At 39.0% G+C, this 20,186-nt stretch overlaps 1 protein-coding gene across 1 annotated transcript in view; it reads left to right on the forward strand.

Moving 5' to 3' along the window:
* Positions 1 to 20,186, forward strand: part of LOC136748191 (zinc finger protein 609) — a 99,295-nt gene that overhangs the window by 61,561 nt on the left and 17,548 nt on the right. Inside the window, exon 3 of the mRNA XM_066701731.1 lies at positions 19,493 to 19,718. Coding sequence (XP_066557828.1) covers positions 19,493 to 19,718 — 226 coding nt within the window. The remainder of the gene's footprint in view (positions 1 to 19,492; positions 19,719 to 20,186) is intronic.

Consider the following 20,186-nt stretch of genomic DNA (forward strand, 5'->3'; position numbering starts at 1 on the left):
TTATTTTTTTATTTTTCTGTGTATTGATCTTTGTGTTGTGTGTGAAATAGGTTAACTGTGGAAATAACACAGGGTAACGGCACAATCCTCAGCAGCATTTTATCTTAAGAGCTGGAAAGACATCTCAAGTGTGAAATGGAAAACGTCACAGTAGTGGTGTTACAATAGTTATGTGATTAACTAAATAAATGCACTTTCAGAGGAGAAATGCCTAATTTCAATAATCCAAAAAGAATATGGTTTTGAATATTAATTGTATTATGTACCATCATGGGTTTGTCCTTGTAGGGAGAGAATGAAAAATATTTTCATTATTTTGATAGATTCTTTTTGGTTGACTTTTGAAGATGTTTCCTCATTTTTTCCCTTGTACGTCTCTTCACTGAACCAGAAAATTCCCTTGTTTTGGTTTACCTTTCAGGAATAAAGGGCATCACTTGCTGCTGATAAGCAGTTTTATGATGAGGAACTAATCTACAAAATGTACAGCTCGCCCTTGGATGTGTCTAGTACAAAGAGCCTGGGATCCTCTTTCTGGCAGATTCCTCTAATAACAAACATACAGAGCCAGTCTGTCTGGACTTGAAGGGACTCTGCACTGATTTTGCTTTCCTGAATTAGAAGAGGCTTTTATTTTATTTAAAAAAAATTGTAGTAGAAGTAGGCCGCAGCTCGGTTTTTAACTTTCACACCAAATGCCAGACTATTGAAGGCTATAAGGTGTAGTTTGTCTTATCCTGGATGGGACACTGTCTGAACCTGTCTCACATATATTTGGCAAGAAAAACCTATGATTTTCCTTATTTAAAAACAAAAACCGAAATAAAAACGATGTATAGATGTTTGGGCCTATCTGACTGTCTGCGCCTTTTGACACTTTTTGTTTTTACATACAATGGTATTTGAAAGCGATAGGTTGAGTATGGCATCCACTCTTTGGGGAATGCTTTAAAAGAGATCTTGATTTGGGACATCCTAAAAATGTCAAATGGCTTAAGTTTGCTCACCTGGGAAATTTATTTTAAGCGAACTCCGTACTTTGACTTTAAGTTCTGCTAGTTTTTTTTGACATATACTAAATGTATGCCATAAACCCTTATTATTTTACGACCATCAGACTTGACAGGCAGAGTTAATGGATGCTATGCCTTTTTTAACAAAACAAATGTAAATCACACTGCCTTTTTGACAGCAGTGACACCCTATGGATTGACTTAAAGGATACATTTATTGGAAGGGCAATTTTCTGGCTTTAAAAGAAAGTCAGCCATGAGTTGATCATTCCCATTTTGCTTTTTATGCTTTTTGTTTTTGTGCTTTCATACGAAAAATAAATGCATTGAATACATTTTAATCTAGGCTTAGTGTTGAATCATTGAAAGTTTGCCCTGCTTACTTTTGAATTTAGAGCTAGACTTTTTAATTAGCTTTACATTAATTCATACTGTTTCAGTGTTAGATTAGTGGCTAGACTAAAATGTATAAGATTTGGTTGTATGAATATCACTTTCCTTTTACCTAAGTTTTACAATTAAAAAAAATGTTTTTATAGGACCCGCCTTGTTCCAAAGAAATGTAGAAACAAATATATCAATCAACAAGATTTCCACTCTCCCTATTTCTGTTTCAGTTAAACCCACTAAAATTCTTCAGATTCCACTCTCAGATAACAATAATCGCAGCCACCCAGTCTTCTTTCCACTACAGAGCCTTAGGAACAAGAAGACTTTTTCCTTTGGCTGTTGTTGAACATAGTATTTATGGTATCAACCAACAAGGGGTGTTTTTTGCGTGTTGCACTGAAGTGATGCACTAAAACGCTTACATTTAAGAGGGGATTGAATTATTTCTGCATGTGTTTTAAGATCTTGGCTTTCTTTCTTTCAATTTCATATATATTTTTTGTTTTATGTGATCTCTCTTTATATCAGTAAATCCTCTTTTCAGGTATCTTTCAGGGGTAGTATTTGTTCTGACAATCCCACAGTGTTGTAGAGATGGAATAAAGACTCTCACTGCATAGTAATGAGAGCATCTACAGGTTTTACAAGTGGTAGGTTCTTGAAGCTTTAGGTGTTGGATATTTCATACTTTATATTTTTTCCTCAAAAAGAGACCCAGACAGTCAAGGCTGTAATACAGATATTTAACATTTTCTATTCTTCGTCTTCAGACCTATTTGTAAAGCCTGCAGCTTGTTAAACGTGACATTTAACTGTTTTGCTATGGGAGTCTTATTTCTGTCCCTGGTGTTGCTTTTCTTGCTTTCATCGAATGACTTCTTTATTGAATGGCCTGTGCTCTTCACACCCCAGTGCGAATGGCAATTGAAGCCTCTCTTTCCGAGGCGGTGGCGGGCCTGCCTTTCAGGGCAGCTGTGGCTGGGGAAGAGAGGCAGCCGTGCTCTGGTTTATTTTTATCGGGGCATTAGCAGATTAAGTGCTTGAACTAACGAGGTCATCAAACTGTGATTGTTGCATACTGAGGGGGATCGCAGTGCCAGAGGAAAGGCGTTTAAGAGAAGCGTTTTTCGTTTCTTTTTTCTTCTCCTTTTTTTGGTAGCCTCCACCCCCTCCCAGCTGTGTAACTGTATGAAACATGTGTGGGAGTGCGGTATTTTGTTTAGTGGGAGCTCCCAGAACAGGGTCTTTAAAATGAATGTACACTTTATGGACACACATCTCTGTAATCTAAACAGACAGCTTCTTGGTGATCTGTAGACTGTGGTGGTTACCTCTGCCAGCGTAGGAATCTCAGGAAAAACCCAATGTAACTGCACACTAGTTTCTTAAAAGCATAGTTTTATCCTCAACACCCTCCCCCCCCTACTCTAACTTGCTACATTGTCTTTTACACATGTACTGTATGATTCTTATTGCATCGTTTGCTTAAATTTCTAATCATTTGGCTGGTTAAGTTGTTAAAATAGCTTTAATAGTTGTAGATTTCAGTATTCTCAGATCTTAATGAGAGGAAATGGTCGTGGGAAGTGTGTCAATGTCGCACCTCAGTGCTTCACCGATGCCTGAAAGACCCTGGTGTGGCATTAATTATCTTCCCATCTGCACTTCCTTGCAAAACGTCTTTCGATAAGCAGTGTTTGCTCCAACACGTTGTCATCGGCAAATTGCGATCTGCTCAGAGAGAGGAAAAAGCAAACTCCATAGAAAGCATTAAGCAAAACCCAAGCAAAACAAATTAACTGGGTAGTGCCTATAATGTTCAAATGACTCCTTAATTAGATTTTAACCCGAGTCTGACTGATGGTGTGTAGTACTGAGACTCAACCTGTGTCATGATGCATTTTGTAATTACAACATGATTCACATAACAGGATTTTCTTGGTATTAAATCTATTACTTTCTGGATATGCTGATCTGGGTTTTAATGACCTTCAGTGCTGTAAAGCCCACTGGTAAGGCATTGTGCACTTCAGACATTTTTGCTAAATAGTTGGAAACGACACAAGCACTATGGGATTTGAAACAATTTAGTGCAGAGATTAATTAAAATAATAATGAAGGGAAAAAAAAAACTGCTCTTCCTACTGGTGTTGTGTGTTGCTTCTGCACTTTCGATTCTGTGATTCATTACTGAAGTTAGCGCTTATTATCGAATGAATTCCCTTTTGACATCTTGTGTGTTCTGATGTGAATGTGGAGATCATTAAGAGAAGTATGAACTGCAGATATTGGATGGACACCCTTTAATGACTTAACACCAATTACACCCTTGGCAAAGTAAGTTCCTCTTGTCTCAGTGCCAGCATGTATTCACAATCATTGTTTTGTTTCGAGGTAAAATATGTAAAAATCCCATCTTAACATTTAAAAACATCTTTAATAATAATTTCAATTAAAGGGTACAACTAAAACATTTAGGTTCTCTGAAATTATAGTGCTCTGTTTATTACCCATTTATCAGTTGTTCCACATTACTAGGTGAGTCAGAAAGCCGTACGGTGGCACGGTCACTTGTGCTACTCGTGGGTCTACAGTGAAGTTGTTGTTATAAGGCCTGTGTTTGTGGAGAGGTAGCTTGGGGGTATTGTGAGGTAGCCTAGGTTACATCACTGTCCATTAAGCCATTAATCTTAAGGAACCAACGTGTCGGTGAAAGGTTTATATGAGCAAGCCAACACAGGGGTCAAAGGGAAGAGCATTTCACAGCCAAGAGGCTCCTGGAAGAAAAGCTCCTGTGTGTTTGGAGGGACTGAACAGCATTTGTGCATCTGGCCTGTAGATTGAGTTCAGCTCCTCACACAGAGGGGTCAGTGTCCTTCCCAGAGTTCATTTGCAGCTTCCCTTATCTGCAGAGGGTTTGTTTTAAGACTAGAGCAAAAAACTAGAACAAAACAGACAAAGATTCGGTGTCCTCATTTTCTTACAAAAACCAAAAGAGAAAATAGCTTGTGCTTGCTATTGTTACTTATCATCATGATCAGTGCAGTTCAATACACAGGCTCTTTTATATTTAGGTAGGATGCATTTCAGGAGCAAAATAAGAAGGCTCCTAATCATTTTTAAATGTGCACTTTATTTCATACATATCCAAAACAACCTCAATTAATACCTTGACATTTGTAAGCTTTGCTTCCGTATGTCCAGTAGCACATTAGCAGTGTGATAGAAGGGTCATCGGGGTGCCGGGTGGAAGTCAAATCTCAAGACAGATGCTTGTATATCCTCACTCTGTGGGAGGAAGTCCTGCCCACAAGGGGGTTTGCTATAACACAGGAAGTCAAACTGAAGACGGGGTATTTCTATAAATAGCTCATTGCGGGGGTCTCCTGGGAAATAACACAAGCAGAATAACTTGTTTTGCAAGTCTGACATGTAGTGAAAGCACTCGGAGCCCTCTAGAATACACTTGGGGTGGTAGTCTTTTCACCTAAAGCTTACATTTACTGTGGAATATTACTTAAGCCACCGGAGATAAGAGAGTATGTTTAATTCTTTCAGAACAGAATCGGACTTCGTTAAGCAGAGGTTAAACAGAATCTTATCGTTAAAGCAAACGCCCTTAAGTAACCCTCAAAGACAGCTGCAAATGCATTCAAGGGCTTTGTATTGTGCAACCAAAGCAGTGCCGAATGTAAAATCTTCAGTTTCACAGTTCATTGAAATCAAATAATAGAGTAGAGTACAGTGCATTTGTTAGGTGATATAAGGTCTAACAGCACCAAAAAATAAATAAATCGCTATTTGTTTTAAGGTCAGGGATCATGTTTTCAACAGGGCATCTGGAGCAAGTATGGTACACTTGTATCTACAATGGGTCTGTATTAATAGCTCCCAGCTAATTAGATGAAAGAGAATCAAAACAGTGTATGTTTGAAATGATGCCTCATGCCATTAAATATCTTTGGATTACCATTAATGTTTCTGCTTTAGGTGAAATCCTATTTAAAAATAATCCTGGCAAATATATGCAACATCATAATAATAATAATCATAATACATATTTGAAGGTATAGAAGAGTATTTCAAAATATTGTTTTTTTCCAAGGGAAAAGCCTATTGAACTCTTCTACACAATGTAATAAAAATAGCTTTATGAATTTAGAGGATATGGAGACTTTGGCTTCTAGCTAGTGTTTGTTGTCCAGTGTCAGTGCCTGTCTGTGTTGTAAACTAATACTCATTGTGGTTTAGTGATTTGTTTTTGGGTTTTTTTCCCCTGTTGGCCTCACTGTAACATGAAGAACAACAGTGAGATAAAGGAAGATTTAACAATAGTATTTTTGAGAACAATTCTAAAGTTCTCTCTGCTCCTTATCTGGGTTTATAGTAGTTAGCTTCCCAGTTCAGGGTTTCAGTCAGAATTTATGTGGGTGACCTTGACAAGAATGTGGATTATTATTGTAATAAATACTTTTGCAATGACTTGAGGTCAGAATAGGGGCGCTGGGAGGGGATTTCCGCAGCCACAGATGGAGCTGTGTTCAAGTTGTGCTGTATGAGAACAGCAAATTGTTTGTTTTCCTGTATTTGGGGGTGTTTGGGGTGTCAAGAAAGATGCTGCTCATATTATATGCATGTGTATAATGTTTACTCGTGTTCCTGAAATTATTCAGAATTTGAGATCTTTTGTGACGGCTGCTCCCAGCATTGTACAATCCCCCCAATAGGTCACTGCTTCTATTACAACATGCAAAAGCTAATCAGAAAACAATCAAAACTAAAATGAAATCAGAAAATAAGCACGTTTCGCCAGTTTCAATTAACCAAATGTTCTGTTTGGTCTGGGTTAATGCTATGAACAGCAGATCGTGTTGTATAGTGATGAGGGAAATGTTTGCTGCCCCTTTTGAAAGAGCTTTCTAGGCGAGCCACTGTTTCCCACGCAAGCTGTGCGCTTCCATTTTCTCAGGCAACAGTGGAAGAATTCAGGTCGACACAGTCACTGGAGGGGAGCGGCCTGCTCTCCTCGGGAGGCAGACAAGGGCCCCCAGCCCTCACAATGTGAATCTCCCTCCCCCGCTGGGATGCACACAATACCAGGCGCAGGCCCAACTGAGCGGCTCAAGTAAAAGAGGTGGTGGTGGGGGATGAGGTTCTCACCCGACCCAGAGAATTGAGTATTAAACACCTGCTGGGGGAAAGCCAGCCAGCCAGCCAACTCTCAAAGGGAAGGTACAGCTGCAGTCAAGTTTTTCATTTGCAGTTATCACCACAAATTTGAGCTGGGTTCTTACAGGCTTCCAGTATTGTCAGAACCATCATTTTTTGTTGTTTTGAATCGAGTGGTAGGAGGGTAGTGTGTGTTTAAGGTTTATTTTCTGCCATATCTCTTCATGAGGATCCTTTTCCATCCTAAATTAATAAACAGTCTGAGTCCACTTCCTGTTTATGAAATCAATAAATGCGAAGTCATCCGTTGAGCTGTGGTGCTATCATTTGACAATCCAAGCCCTGTGAATGGGACAGTGTTTTACCTGCTGGCTGCAGAGAGCTTTTTGTTTTGAATAATGATAAGCTGTGAGCTTTGTGAGACACTATCTTGATTGTTGTGCTGTCTACAGCGGGTTGTTTTGTCTTAAGGTCAGGTTACACAGAGCGGACACCATTCAGTTGCAGAATACAAATAAATCACCTTTTGGAAACTCGCTGCACGGCTTGCTGAATGCCTCTATTCATGTATGAGTGAAAGCCAAGAGACACCGACTTGCCTCAAGCTGTTGCTAATATATCATGAGCAAATTGGAGTAAAATGTTGTCAAGATAAAAAATGAAACGTAGAGAAAAATACCACACCACCAGACATAATCCATTGTGTCGGTAAGTAAAAGTAGTTCACACGATGGAAACTAGGCTAGTTAGTGTTAAGGCCGGTTTACACTATGTCACTGAAGAGCAAAGCTACCAGTGATCATGGTTGTCGTGTCGCTGTGCAGTTTATACTTTCTGGTGACAGTCGCCCTGGTCGATAACGACTGTCACTGGTCCCGTTGCTGAGAGTTCAAATCAACTGAACTTTGACCTCGTCGCTGACCCCGTTGCTAGGCTATTCATTTATAGAGTATTTGTGATCCAGCGCTAAAATGGAAGACTGGCTGTTTGTTGAGAAGCTTCTCTGCGCAATAACCTCGTATCCCTGTATATACCAGGTCAACAGAGCTGATTATAAAGATCAGCAAAAAAAGGCGAATGCTTGGGCATCAATTGCTTCTCAAGTGCAGTCCACCTGTGAGTATTTTCCCCTCACAAGTGACATTTTTAACAATGCATCTTTACCCACGATTAATGTCATCGCATTGTCATTTGACACATTTATGATGCCTAGGCACGTGTAAATTATTACAATTTAATAGGTTAAGGATAGTGTAGAAAAATGCATTTTATAAACAGAATAGCAATAAGCAATATTAATAAACAAGTGAGGGAAAATAACAGTGATTATACATGCATTTCATTAAATATTTTAAAATTTGTTTTGATTATTTTGATCATCATCACTGGTGGCCAACCCCCCTCCCCCCATCCCAACAATAGAAAACACAAATTTAAATAAGTTTAATATCCCACCTTATGATGTACATACACATACATTTGTGTTTACCCTAAATAAATACTTACCATCACAAATAAATAACGCCTGCCCATTGAATAAGGGCCATTGCTTCTGATTTTATGTATAACTCAGTGTTTTGTTAGGGTAACATAATGAGAACTACATTGTATTATAATTTGTACTACTAGCTTAGTTAATTCATCATGCATTTGTTGCGAAACAGTAGTGGTCTGGGCATGGACAATAAAGTTTATTTACTGAACAAGGCTGGTGCACAACTTTATTTTCTTTATTAAAAAAAGGGGCATTAGTTTTCATATTGAATTAAATGTACACACATTTGCATTTATCTATAATCACACCATAAGCATGTTTAATGATGTTAGACATATCTATTCACATTTCTAGATAATTAAGAGCAATGTTGTGGTATTTGTTACAAATGTTTAATGCATCTTCTTAGTAAGTACAAAAACATTTCAAAACTTTGAGGGATGTTTATGCCAGTTGATGGGCCAAAAATAAAGTGGACATATTATGCCCAAATGTCATTCCTTGACCTTTTTATAAAAACGAGCAAGTGAATATAGTACAATTACAGCTAGAGAATATGAATTAGCCTATCACCGTTACAAGAATAGCCTATATTACAGAACATGAATAGTATAAGCATGGAACTTAGATTAGAAGTCTACAAGAACCTTACTTGATGGTAAGGCCAATTTAAATCAAATTCAATGCAAAACATTTATATATGCCTACTGTAAAATGCATCGCAGTCGTTCAGGCTTAAGCCAGTCTGAAGAACGCAATATGGAAATCTGAAGAAGCCGGGTGGTCAGGAGAGGTGATCAAGGATATTATGATGTTACACTGTCTTGTATGTTTTAATAGTTTAAGCACTTTAAACATTATAAAGCCAAGAGTCTGAGAGGTACGCAGAGGAATCTGGACCCCAGAGTTGGACTCCAACTTGGAAGTTTCCTTAAATAAAAAAGTTCTGAAGAAATATTGACACTTTTGATTATAGAGCTCACGGTTTGCAGACCCATCTTTTTTTATATAGACCCTACACAATTATACCTCTGAGCTTTCTGATTATATATACAGTACTATGCAAAAGTTTTAGGCAGTTCTATATAAAAATTCTATAAAGTAAGAATGCTTTCAAAAATAGACATGTTAAAAGATTATATTTATCAATTAACTAAATGCAAAGTGAATGAACTGAAGAAAAATCTACATCAAATCCATATTTGGTGTGACCACCCTTTGCCTTCAAAACAGCATCAATTCTTCTAGGTTCACTTGCACAGTTTTTGAAGGAACTCGGCAGGTAGGTTGGCCCAATCATCTTGGAGAACTAACCACAGTCTAACCACAGTTCTTCTGTGCTTCTCTCTCTTCATGTAATCCCAGACAGACTCGATGTTGAGATCAGGGCTGTGTGGGGGCCATTTCCTATTAATCAGGACGCATGGAAACATGCAACTAGAGTAGCTGGAGCTTCGCTGCATGTTTATAGTTCAACAACTTGATCAGGCGACAATCACTGGACAGCCCGCTGTCGCTGAGTTTGTGGTTAGGCGATGGTCGAGCATCCGAGTGTAAACCAGCCTTTCCGCTGCTTCCATTGATTAGTTTATGTACTATATGTAGATCTGTTGAAAATCTTTGCCATGAAACCACACTTAATAATTGTCTAGTCCATACTTTGGCTAGGAGGTTTGTCATTATCACAGCGAACTCAGTTTTGCACATTTTTCTTTGTTGATCTAAATTCCAGCCTTTGCTTTGAAATTGCTCTGTGATCTTTGGCCTACCTTCATGGTATGCTGCGAAGACTAGCTCTGAAGGTACAAAAATGATCTCTCCCAGCCAGCAGGAGAAGTGAAAAACAACTTGTTGTTGTGGTTTTAAAGTGGCATACTGATTTATCAGTATAAGTAGAATACTTCTGTTTTTTCTTTAGTTTACACAAAACTCTCTGCCAATCAATTTGATGAGAGGGTCTACTTCCTATTTTTATCTAACTGACACTCAGCAGCCATTGGGGAGTGCATATGCTAGTCTTTAGTTACTTCACTGGCATGGCCATTGTACAATTTAAGTACCACAGCACTTTATTTTAATATAGACACTGGTGTATGTGGGGGGGTGTAACATTATTTTCTTGTTTAAAAAAAAATTGAACCACTGTCTCTGACTCTTCAACTAAAGACTTATGATTAATTGTAAGTTAGTAAACTATACTGTTTGTCATAGTGGAAATTTGTTTGTCTTGATACGTATCTCTTTAGCTGTTCATATACTGTTCTGTTTAGAACCAAAAACTGTTTTTCAAATTTGCTGTTTGGTTTTTAAAAGCTGAAAGTGATATTGTTGTGCATGGCAGGGGTTAACACACCTCTGAGATTAGTTACACCTTGCCATGCTCTGTTAGCCCCGGGAGTGTTATTTTCCATATCGGCGTTCTTTGCCACATTCAGCTATTGGTTGCTGGCAAATTGCAGGTGTTGATGAGGTTAAAGTGGCTTTACTCCCCCCAGGGAATTGCCATCCAACCCCCCCCCCCACCACCACCACCACCTCCCCCTCTCTCTCTCTCACTCTCATTAACAACACAGGTAGTGCGCAAGGAACCTCTTTTGTAAAGCACACTACTGTGATTTCACTACTGAAAACGGAAAAAGGGCTCTTCATCAGGTAAAGCAAAGCGATTTTCTGCAGCCTCTCAGATTGCCTTTTTTGATTCGAACAGGTGCTTCATTGTGTTTACGGGGTCCTCTGGGTTATTAAATGAACTGCCGCTTCAGTTTCTATTTTGAGTTCAGCTTTTTCTAATTCTTGTTGTGGTTTCCTGTATCATTTTGGTGTGTGTGTTCATTATCTATTGGTGTGTCTGAATGCTGAGGAAGGATTGTATTTTTCTCCTTTTTTTTTATTGTTGTTGGTGATGTTGCTGGGGGTGATGGAGATGGAGGATGGGTAGGGAACAGTTTTCCTCTTAGCAACAGGTGCATAGAAATCTGATGCTGTTGCTAAGGGCCTGGAGATAAAAGAAAATTCAGACCTTAAAGCTGTCTGATGTAGTTGCCTTTCCACTCCTTCTCATGTAGAACATTTCCAGCTTCCACTATCTCTCCTCCTGGCTGCCTCTGCTTGAATGAAACGTGGGAAATGCAGTTTTTGCACTCAAATGTCAGTCAGCCATGAAACGCAAAAGAGCTATTCATCGATTTCAATCCAGGTCACTCACAAGAACACTTTCGTTCACAAGGTATTTAACACGGAAATATGTTTATTTTTGTTTATGCTAATATTTATTAAAGCCTGGTACATTCTTCACATGCCGAGAACATAGTGAGTTGTCAAAACAGCTGTAGGAAATTTGCAGGCATTTGTATTGATTTAAACATTGTTCTGAGAGGTTTCATGCTTTCAAGGGTTGTATTCTTGGATTGAGTGCATTTTCAGTCCATTTTATACAGGTAGACTGCATCCTAATCTTTCACGAACTGGTGGCAGTTGGTATTAAAAGACACTGTGATGCTGTACGCCTGTTTAAAATGATTGTGTTCATCTGATTAAGTATAGCTTGGAGTCTTTGGCGTCTACTTTAATCAGGGTTACAGTATTGCATGTCCCTGGTGCATTGGGATTAAATCCTCGCCTTGATGTGTGCGGCAGAACAATGAGAGAATCGAGTGCTGTCTTTCACTTGACCTGAAGCGTCAGTGCTGTGAAGAGCAGAGATTGTAATTTGTGCGGAGACACTTGAAAGGTGCTTCGATTCACCTCTGCCTTCTTCCAGTCTCTGTTAAACCTTAGTGCGCCTCATTTTCCATGAGGTTTTGTCTCTCTCTTCTCGTTTTTAATGCATTGATTGGATTTTCAAAGGTATGCTAATTACATTATCAAGAAAGAAACAGCCTAAGGATATAAAAACAACAACCCGACATCCAGGAGCCAATAATGTGAACATAATAGTGCTGTGAATCCTTGCTTTTTCTCAGCCCTGTAAGACCCGATTAGAAATTCAATAGTCTCTGTGTATCCGTTAGGCTTCTGTAATCAGTACTTTATGTAGTGTATGGGACAGACTAAGTTATTTTGCATGGTTACTGTTAATTCATTTGAAGGCTAAATTAAATGTATAAGTATTTGCCAACAGACTGTTTTGTCAGTTGTCTGCATGCTCTGAAGTTATGAGGTTCCCCTGTGTTGTATTTGGTCACTCTCAAAGCCTCTTTCACTTAGGAGACTACTGCACCAGTAGAACAGTTATGCTTGTCATTACAAACCACAGTGGGAATGAAGTAACCATAAACTGGCAGTGGGTTTTTTCCTCGTGTTTTTTTGTTTTGACAGCAGCATTACTCACGATTTGGGAAGAAGGGGGAAGGTAACCTCAAAATGCACGTTATCTCCTGAGTCATGCAGCAGCGTGTAGTAGTTTTAGTTTGTAATCTTCATTGCCGCAGTGTCTGCTAAGAATGGGCAGCTCCAATTTTGTCTCCTCCCCACCTACCAATTTTGAGCTTCAAATGTGGCCAGCTTTCGAGGTTACAGTGTCCAGGGAAAGACGAATTAAAGGCAGCTTTTGGTTTTCGAAAATCGCATTTCTAATCAATGCTTCTCTTAATTATAGAATGTGTTCTGTATGGCTACATCTGTTACAGGCACAGCAGAGGACTTCCTTGTGAATGTTGTGTTGGGCGTATGTGGTTCCAGTGAAAGCTAAATGCAAACTGTGTAACCAGTCACACCATTCACAAAGTGGTTTGGGATTGAAATGTTTTAAATAGACTAGCAGAGGATGTTTTTCACTTTTATTCAAGTCGTCGTTTTTTGGGGGGTGTTTTTTCAGATTATAATGTAAAATTCTTTGTGAATCATTCATAATTTTGAATCATGAGAGCGCAAATAAATAGCCTTGGCAGGAGACCTGGAGTGGGTGATGCTGCAGTGCTTGATGCAGTGGAAACGCCCAATATTTCTGAACATAGATTATTTGACAAACTTAAGCTCACCACAACTCAACCTGCATTGCGGAGTTGGTTAGTGGTTTCAACCATTTTATTTTATTAGTAGGCAATAGCTTGGAAGGTGCAACTTTGTTCTGGTGTCTTTTGATTAGATTTAGAATCCGTGGACTTATTGTTTCTAGACAGATCACTGCACCATGTTGGTCACTTCTAAAGCTGAAATACAGTTAGGTCCATACATATTTGGACAGCGACACAATTGTCATCATTTTGTCTCCGTATACCACCACAATGGATTTGAAAGGAAACAATCAATGTGCTTTAAGTGTAGACTTTCATCTTTAATTTGAGGGCAGTTACATCCAAATTAGGTGAACATTGTAGGAATTACACCCATTTTTATATGTGGTCCCCCCAATTTTAAAGGATCAAAAGTAATTGCACAAACTAACTAACATAATCATGAATTAAATTGTGAGTTTCCATACTTGCGAATCCTTTGCTGTTAATGACTGCCTGAAGTCTGCAACCCATAGACATCACCAGATGTTGGGTTTCTTGCCTGGTGATGCTCTGCCAGGCGTGCACTGCAGCTGTCTTTTAGTTCCCTTGTTCTTGGGGCGTTTTGTCTACACTTAAAGCACATCTTGATTGCTTACTTTCAAATCCATTGTGGTGACATACAGAACCAAAATGATGGCAATTGTGTCACTGTCCAAATATTTATGGACCTAACTGTAACTTAGTCGCACAACCTGTCGTGCCTGTGACATCATATTGTTACTTAAAATGACTGGCTGGCTTGCTGGAGCTGATCCTGGTGGTATGGCAGCATGCTGGACACCACAAAAAAGAGCATACAGAGATGCTCTAAGATTTATGCTTGAAACCTCCTATCGTGATGAATTGCCACATCCCCTGCTAGCCTAGCATCTGTGTGAAATAACTTTCCTGTGTCTCTCTGCCAGTGCTGGCAAACTGCAGTGTTTAAAGTGAATAAATCAAAGGAACCTTTGATCGCAAGGCAGGCTCATTAAAAAGCTGTAACCTACATTTATAATATTTGACATGGGCAGGGACCTTATTCAGCCTAGCACTATTCTCCTGAGTCATATTACCTTACATTACAGCTAATGTTTTTTTTGTTTTATGCCCTTCATAATAAGGGAAGTTGCAGTTCCACTTGGCAATTGTCTTACCTAGCCACACTGCGCTAGTGAGGGTGAGCTCTGAAAGTAAGGTTAAACTAGGAACTGTGAAAAGCAAGTAGACTGGTGAAGAACACTAATTCACTGGGCCATCTCTTTGAAGAAATGGAAGATTTTTTTTTTACTGTTTCAGGCAGCATAGTTTTAGAGGTCTTAACTGTCTCTGAAGCCAATTTGTACAATGATATATTTCTCACAAAAGAATGAATTAGAAGATTTTATATCCTGTGTTGTGTAAGTTGAGTTTTACTACATTTGCAACTGGTGTCATGGGTCACGCTTCTCACATGCAGGAGTCCACTGTTTGTCCTGCAGCCCTATTTTTATGCAACGTGTCTCTCAGTGATAAAAACCAGACCTCTCTGTTGTCCGAGGCTAGCTCTCCAGTTGTCTTCCCCATGATTTGGAAACGCGGTCCCGTGCAAGGCAGTCTGCATGAAAGCTGGGATAATTCCACCTTCCTGTTGCACAATGCAGACATGGACAGTTGTGCAGCAGATGTATTTCCATATTATTGTTCCTGGCCCTGCGGAGAACGTCCTCGCCTTAGGCGTGCTTCTCTAACTTCGCTCGGACATTATTGCAAAAGTTGTGATGCGTGGCACACTTGAACTCTCGATCACACTCACAGCTAAAACAGGGTGTGCAGGCCTCTGTCTCTGAACTCAAAAATTCAGACTGGGAAAGCAGTGGGGATGACATAATTTCTCTGGCCCCCACAAAAGATTTTAGAGAAAGAAGTTAGGCATTATGACAAAAAAAAAGAGGGAGGCAGGGGTATTTTTAGATGGAATTTAGCTTTAACTAAAGGAATAGTTAATATTCACTTGTTTTACTGCCAACATTTTCTTTCAAATTGTCAGGAAGATTCCTCTTTTATTCTGTGAGTCTATAGCCTAAATTAATTTCAGATGTTATTTTGTGAGTGATTAGGGCTATATTTTAGTTTCTTCATCTGAAATCCAATCTGAAGGCCTTACATGGCCTTGATTCTCCATACCCCTCCAGGATACTGATACTAGCTGTTTGCCAAACCTCCACAGAATTGAGGTCCTGTTCCAAAAGAGTGTATAAATCTGTGGTTTGCTATTGAAGTACAGTTCCAGCAGAAAATATATATATCTTACCTTTCTAAAAACCTTTTGTACTATGTGTAGGCCTTATTTTAAGAAATGCATGCAGATTACTTCTACTTGTATGCTTTGTAAGGGAAAGGAGAAAACAACAGGTTCTTGATCTCTCAATGAGAGAAACAGCATTGTGAGTGTGTCAGATTGCCTTGAGAACAAACTAACTGGGCCCACACACAATCTTCTTTTTTTTTTTTTTAAGCAGGAAGGAGTGCAGGCCCCAGTAGGTGGGAAAACACGCTTGTACTTGGAGATAAACCTCATTTTATAAAACCGCATTCTAGCAATTTCCCTTTCTTTTTTTAACAGTATCTTAAATATGGTTTGCTAGGTTTCATGTCATTTCTTAGGCAGCTTGCAATTCTGTTCTTCTCCTTGCTAGAAATCATAAAATAAATTCACCAAAGATTGGACATCTTGTTAAACTCTTTTGAAAGAGTCTTTCTTGGTAGATTATTAAGGTGAAGTTTGGGGAGCTAGACTCCAGACACAAGCAATAAAGAGAGGACCAGTAAGAGAATTTTGATGTGATGGATTTGAGGAGGGAATGTGAGTTAGTGTTCTTTCAGGCAATACTTTTCACTGTTCTAGATTTGGATTTGAGTAATTCTTGCTCGGCTGCCTTTATATAAATAACAGGTCTTTTTTGTCTTTATATCTATATTTCTGTATCCCTTTCAGAGCTGAAGGAGGTACATGGCAGAGATGGCAGAGAAACACATTATAGTATGGTTCTGCAACAACAGAACCTCTCCGAGTCTGAACATGGCACATTATTTTGATTGGCGAAGAGGGACTTCATGATTCATTCATAGACCTTATGCGTTTTGTTTTGTTTTTGGTTATTTTTCGAAAAAAATATCCTTGTATTAGCATGTAAATACATTAGATATTTACAAAGCTGTTTCAGCATCCATCTTTGAATGTAAGTGCCTTGAAGGACCATCTTCAGAAATCCCCAGCTAGCTCCAGTAAGCAGCTGCTCCTCCTGTAATTAAAGGCTCTGCTCCTGGCTCGATTCATTAGGGAGTTTGTTGCTTTAATGCATTGGTGAATACACGGGGAGCTACCACACCAATAAACAACTGTGAGCACCTATTGTTGTTCCCTCATGTTTTCCAGCTCTGACAAAGAACCTTGGAAAAGCGGCTATGCAAATTAATTACATTTCGGCCTAGCTGGAAAGGTAGGTGCAGGAAGCTTTTACACTGGGTAGAGTAGCACTCCTAATGGATTTTATAATAAGGAATGTTTATTTGTTTGGTTATTTATGTATGTTTTTATACCTCTCATTTCTTAACCACTAAGAGGAATACAAGATTCATTTTTAATCATGTAAGACTCTTTCCAGACTCAATTCTATTCCAAAAGGGCTCTGTCTGGTTCTTTGCTTCCCGATACAGGGTAGGTGTGGGAGTTTCTTACTCGGCTTGGAGTGTAGAGTGAGTCAAAGTATTCTCAAACTATAGTTTAAAGGATTTTATGTACCATCTGTATACCATTTAATGCCTTGGTTCTTGCTCATGGTCCTGTTTTGTAATGTAATTTTCTGTGGGATCATTTGCCATCTTATTCCAGGGAAAAAACAAACCGCTTCTTCAAAGAATTATCAAAATTATGTAACTAAAATGGAATCAAACAACTTGTCCTAAAATATATTTTTCACTTAATTTCTACCCTTGAAGACGTAAAATACTGAATTTTTCTATTATGCATGTTTGTAAATATAATATATGTATACGTCTCTAAACTGTAAATGCTACTTATGATATCAGCCTGTATTCATCTTACATAGTGTTACTTACATAATAGTTACTACTTAATAAGCAGCTTTTACAGTTTAGGTAAATTGGCTGAAATACTCTCTCAACCCCTTGCTTAATGTCTGGAAAAAAATAAGATATTGTGCAACCAATTATAATTCATGGGAAAGATCAGATATTCACTCATGCTAGAGCTTGATACATTTAGAGAGTGACTCAATTTATTGCTGCTTTATTGCTATAAATGTATCCGGAAATAGCTTAATTTAGCATTCGTATCGGAAAGAATCGTAACCCGAGGTCTGCATGCTTAAACCTGCCATCAGAGATGTAATGGAAACTCACTTTATAATTACAGTGTTAACAGCTAAACAAACTGAAGTTTTGCTTTTTTCATTATTTCTGTGTTCTGTGTGTGAGGTGATCTATGGTGGACCGATAGATCAATTCTTGAAATGGAAACGAGTCAGGCACATGTGAATGACGCTGGGATGGGTGTTGAAGCAGTGAACTTGCTAATGCATCTGTATGGGACTTTTACTTGTACAGTACCTACCTGTCCAAGAACAAAATACTTTTCATGTAGGAAATCTGGAAAACATTGTCAATTATTCAATAAAAATGACTAAAAGCATGAAAAAGAAAAAGGCTTCACTTTGACTGTGGTGTGCTGTTTTAAGTATCCTCTGCATGCCTGCCGGTCTGTCTGATTCATGCACAGTCTACAGTGCTTGGCTGCAATGAGAGCGCCTCTTGATATCACCCACAGTGTAGAGAGCTTCTTTGTCTCTCCCTGACCTCTGCTCAGTGCCTTGGGTCTTTCTCACAGGCTGCTAATTGAAAGCAGGCTGGTTGTAGACTGATTACCTGTCCTCTCTGTTCACACGAGCCAGCTCTTGCATTGTAAACGGACACAGAGCAATTAAAGCATCATTAACCCTTTCATGTAAGGGGCTGGCCACGTTGTTAAAGGAATCTGGGACTGTGGACTCTCACCCAGCCTCCTGCCAGTGGGAGAACAGAAAGACTTATGCAGCATCCTTATTAGTGCTGAGACTGCATGTAGCTGAAACAACTCACTTGTTTTAATGTTTTATTGAAAGCCTTTTGTTTTTACTTTACTCTCCATTTAACCTCTTACGTAAGTTTAATACAAAGGTATTTTCCCTTTAATTTCATGGTGACTATGCAGCAAACCAATTACTTATTTACCAAGAGCTGTCTGCATATTTCCAACCACCCCCCTTTTTGTTTTCGTTTTTTCCCAATCAATACAGGAGCCATTTCTTCTGCATGCACAGTAGTTAAACAATGACTCAATTTCTTCAGCCAAATCTTATCTAGATGCCATTTCACCATGATCATTACAAAAACCAAAACAGAAAATGCAATAATACAGAAGAAAGTGCTGAATTTAAAGTGACTGTGAATAAGCTACCAATGACAACTGGAACATCTTGGGCCAAATACCCTACTTTCATCATTAAGCTTAATTATTTTTCTGTTTCTTTGCTAAAACACTTAATTTTAAAAATTTAAAGGCAAGAAAAAAATAGGACAACTGCTTTTCTTGTCACCTCTGTTTTGCGGTCTGTGATTGTAGAGGAAACTACATCTGTCTTGTTGCAGGTTGTTTTTTGTTTTATTTGAGTAATGGTTAATGACCAAAGCCTGAAATAAGCATTTAACTGCTTTCCTGGATGTGTTTTTCTGCTTGAGCAATGTGTGCAGACCTTGAACAGGCTGTGAATGTCTGCATCTACTGAAGAAATAATGTGGACAGCCCAATACAAGCTATTGATTTTGTTTGACTATCAGGCAGTAATTGTTTTCTCTTAATATTATTATTATTATTATTAATAATAATAATAATAATAATAATAATAATATTTAATTTGCAAATGTTTAAGTCAAGCATGAAACCTTACAGATGACAGTAACAGCAGGTGTGGGAATGGTTGTTAGATTATTTGTGTTGCATAAGTCTTGCTCCTGTGTTTATTCCCCTGTGGAAACTGTTGTAAGTGTGATAGAGTATAGTTTTCCATTTTTGTGTGCACTTCTGCCTTCTGATCAAAGAAATCAGACGGGGAAACAAGGGGCAGCATGCCAAACATTGATTGATCTATATCACAGCGTCTGGACAGGTCTAGAACAATCCCAGTAATTGTTAACTAGAATATATTTCACAGTCATTTAGACCCACATGTATAAAGTAATCACTTTTGGACAAATTATTGCAACTACATAGCAGAGCTGGAAGATAGAAGGGATAAAATAAATGGCAAAGACGCATTTATTTACTCCTATCCTAATAAATCATTGCGTTTTATCAGCTGTCCTCTGTGGTGATGAGTACTAAGGGCAAGTGGGTGTTTTTGTCTCTGCAGATGGAGTCTCCGGTCTCCACGCCTGCCCCTCCCCCGCTGCACCTCCTGGCTCCGGTGGGCAACACTGACATTGCTTCCCCCTGCGAGCAGATCATGGTCCGCACACGCTCAGTGGCCGTCAACACCTCCGACGTCGCCCTGGCAACAGAGCCCGAGTGCCTGGGACCCTGCGAACCCGGGACCAGCGTCAACCTGGAGGGCATTGTGTGGCAGGAAACGGAAGATGGTAAGTGCTCTTCTGATGTGGGCAAGCGTTTGTCCTAACAACATCCAGGCCTGCTCAGGTGATGCAGAACTGTCATCAGAGCACGAATGGAGTGGGTCCATCTACTCTGTACCAACTCATGACCTTCATCATATTTTGTGCTCACCAACCAGCATATTAGAATCGTAAAGTTATATTTAACAAGAATGAATCATAGTAGCTTTTAAAAACACTAACTGTAAATGTTTTGATATTTAAAAAACGAATGACTATTGCGGCCATTTTGTAAGGTGAATGTAGTTCTATACTGAGTGTACGTGTGTCCTGCATACCAGCTGAGGTTAAAAGTGGTGGAGGTGTTAAAAGTGGTGCAGCCCTGACAGGCCACTAAGGCCTAAACCAGCATAGCAGATCCACAAAGTCAACTTCGCTTCAACATAGCCCTTATTCCCGGCCACCTTCAAAGGATTCCTCAGTACCTTTCCCACT

The sequence above is a fragment of the Amia ocellicauda genome, chromosome 4, assembly GCF_036373705.1.
Source record: "Amia ocellicauda isolate fAmiCal2 chromosome 4, fAmiCal2.hap1, whole genome shotgun sequence".
NCBI lineage: Eukaryota > Metazoa > Chordata > Actinopteri > Amiiformes > Amiidae > Amia > Amia ocellicauda.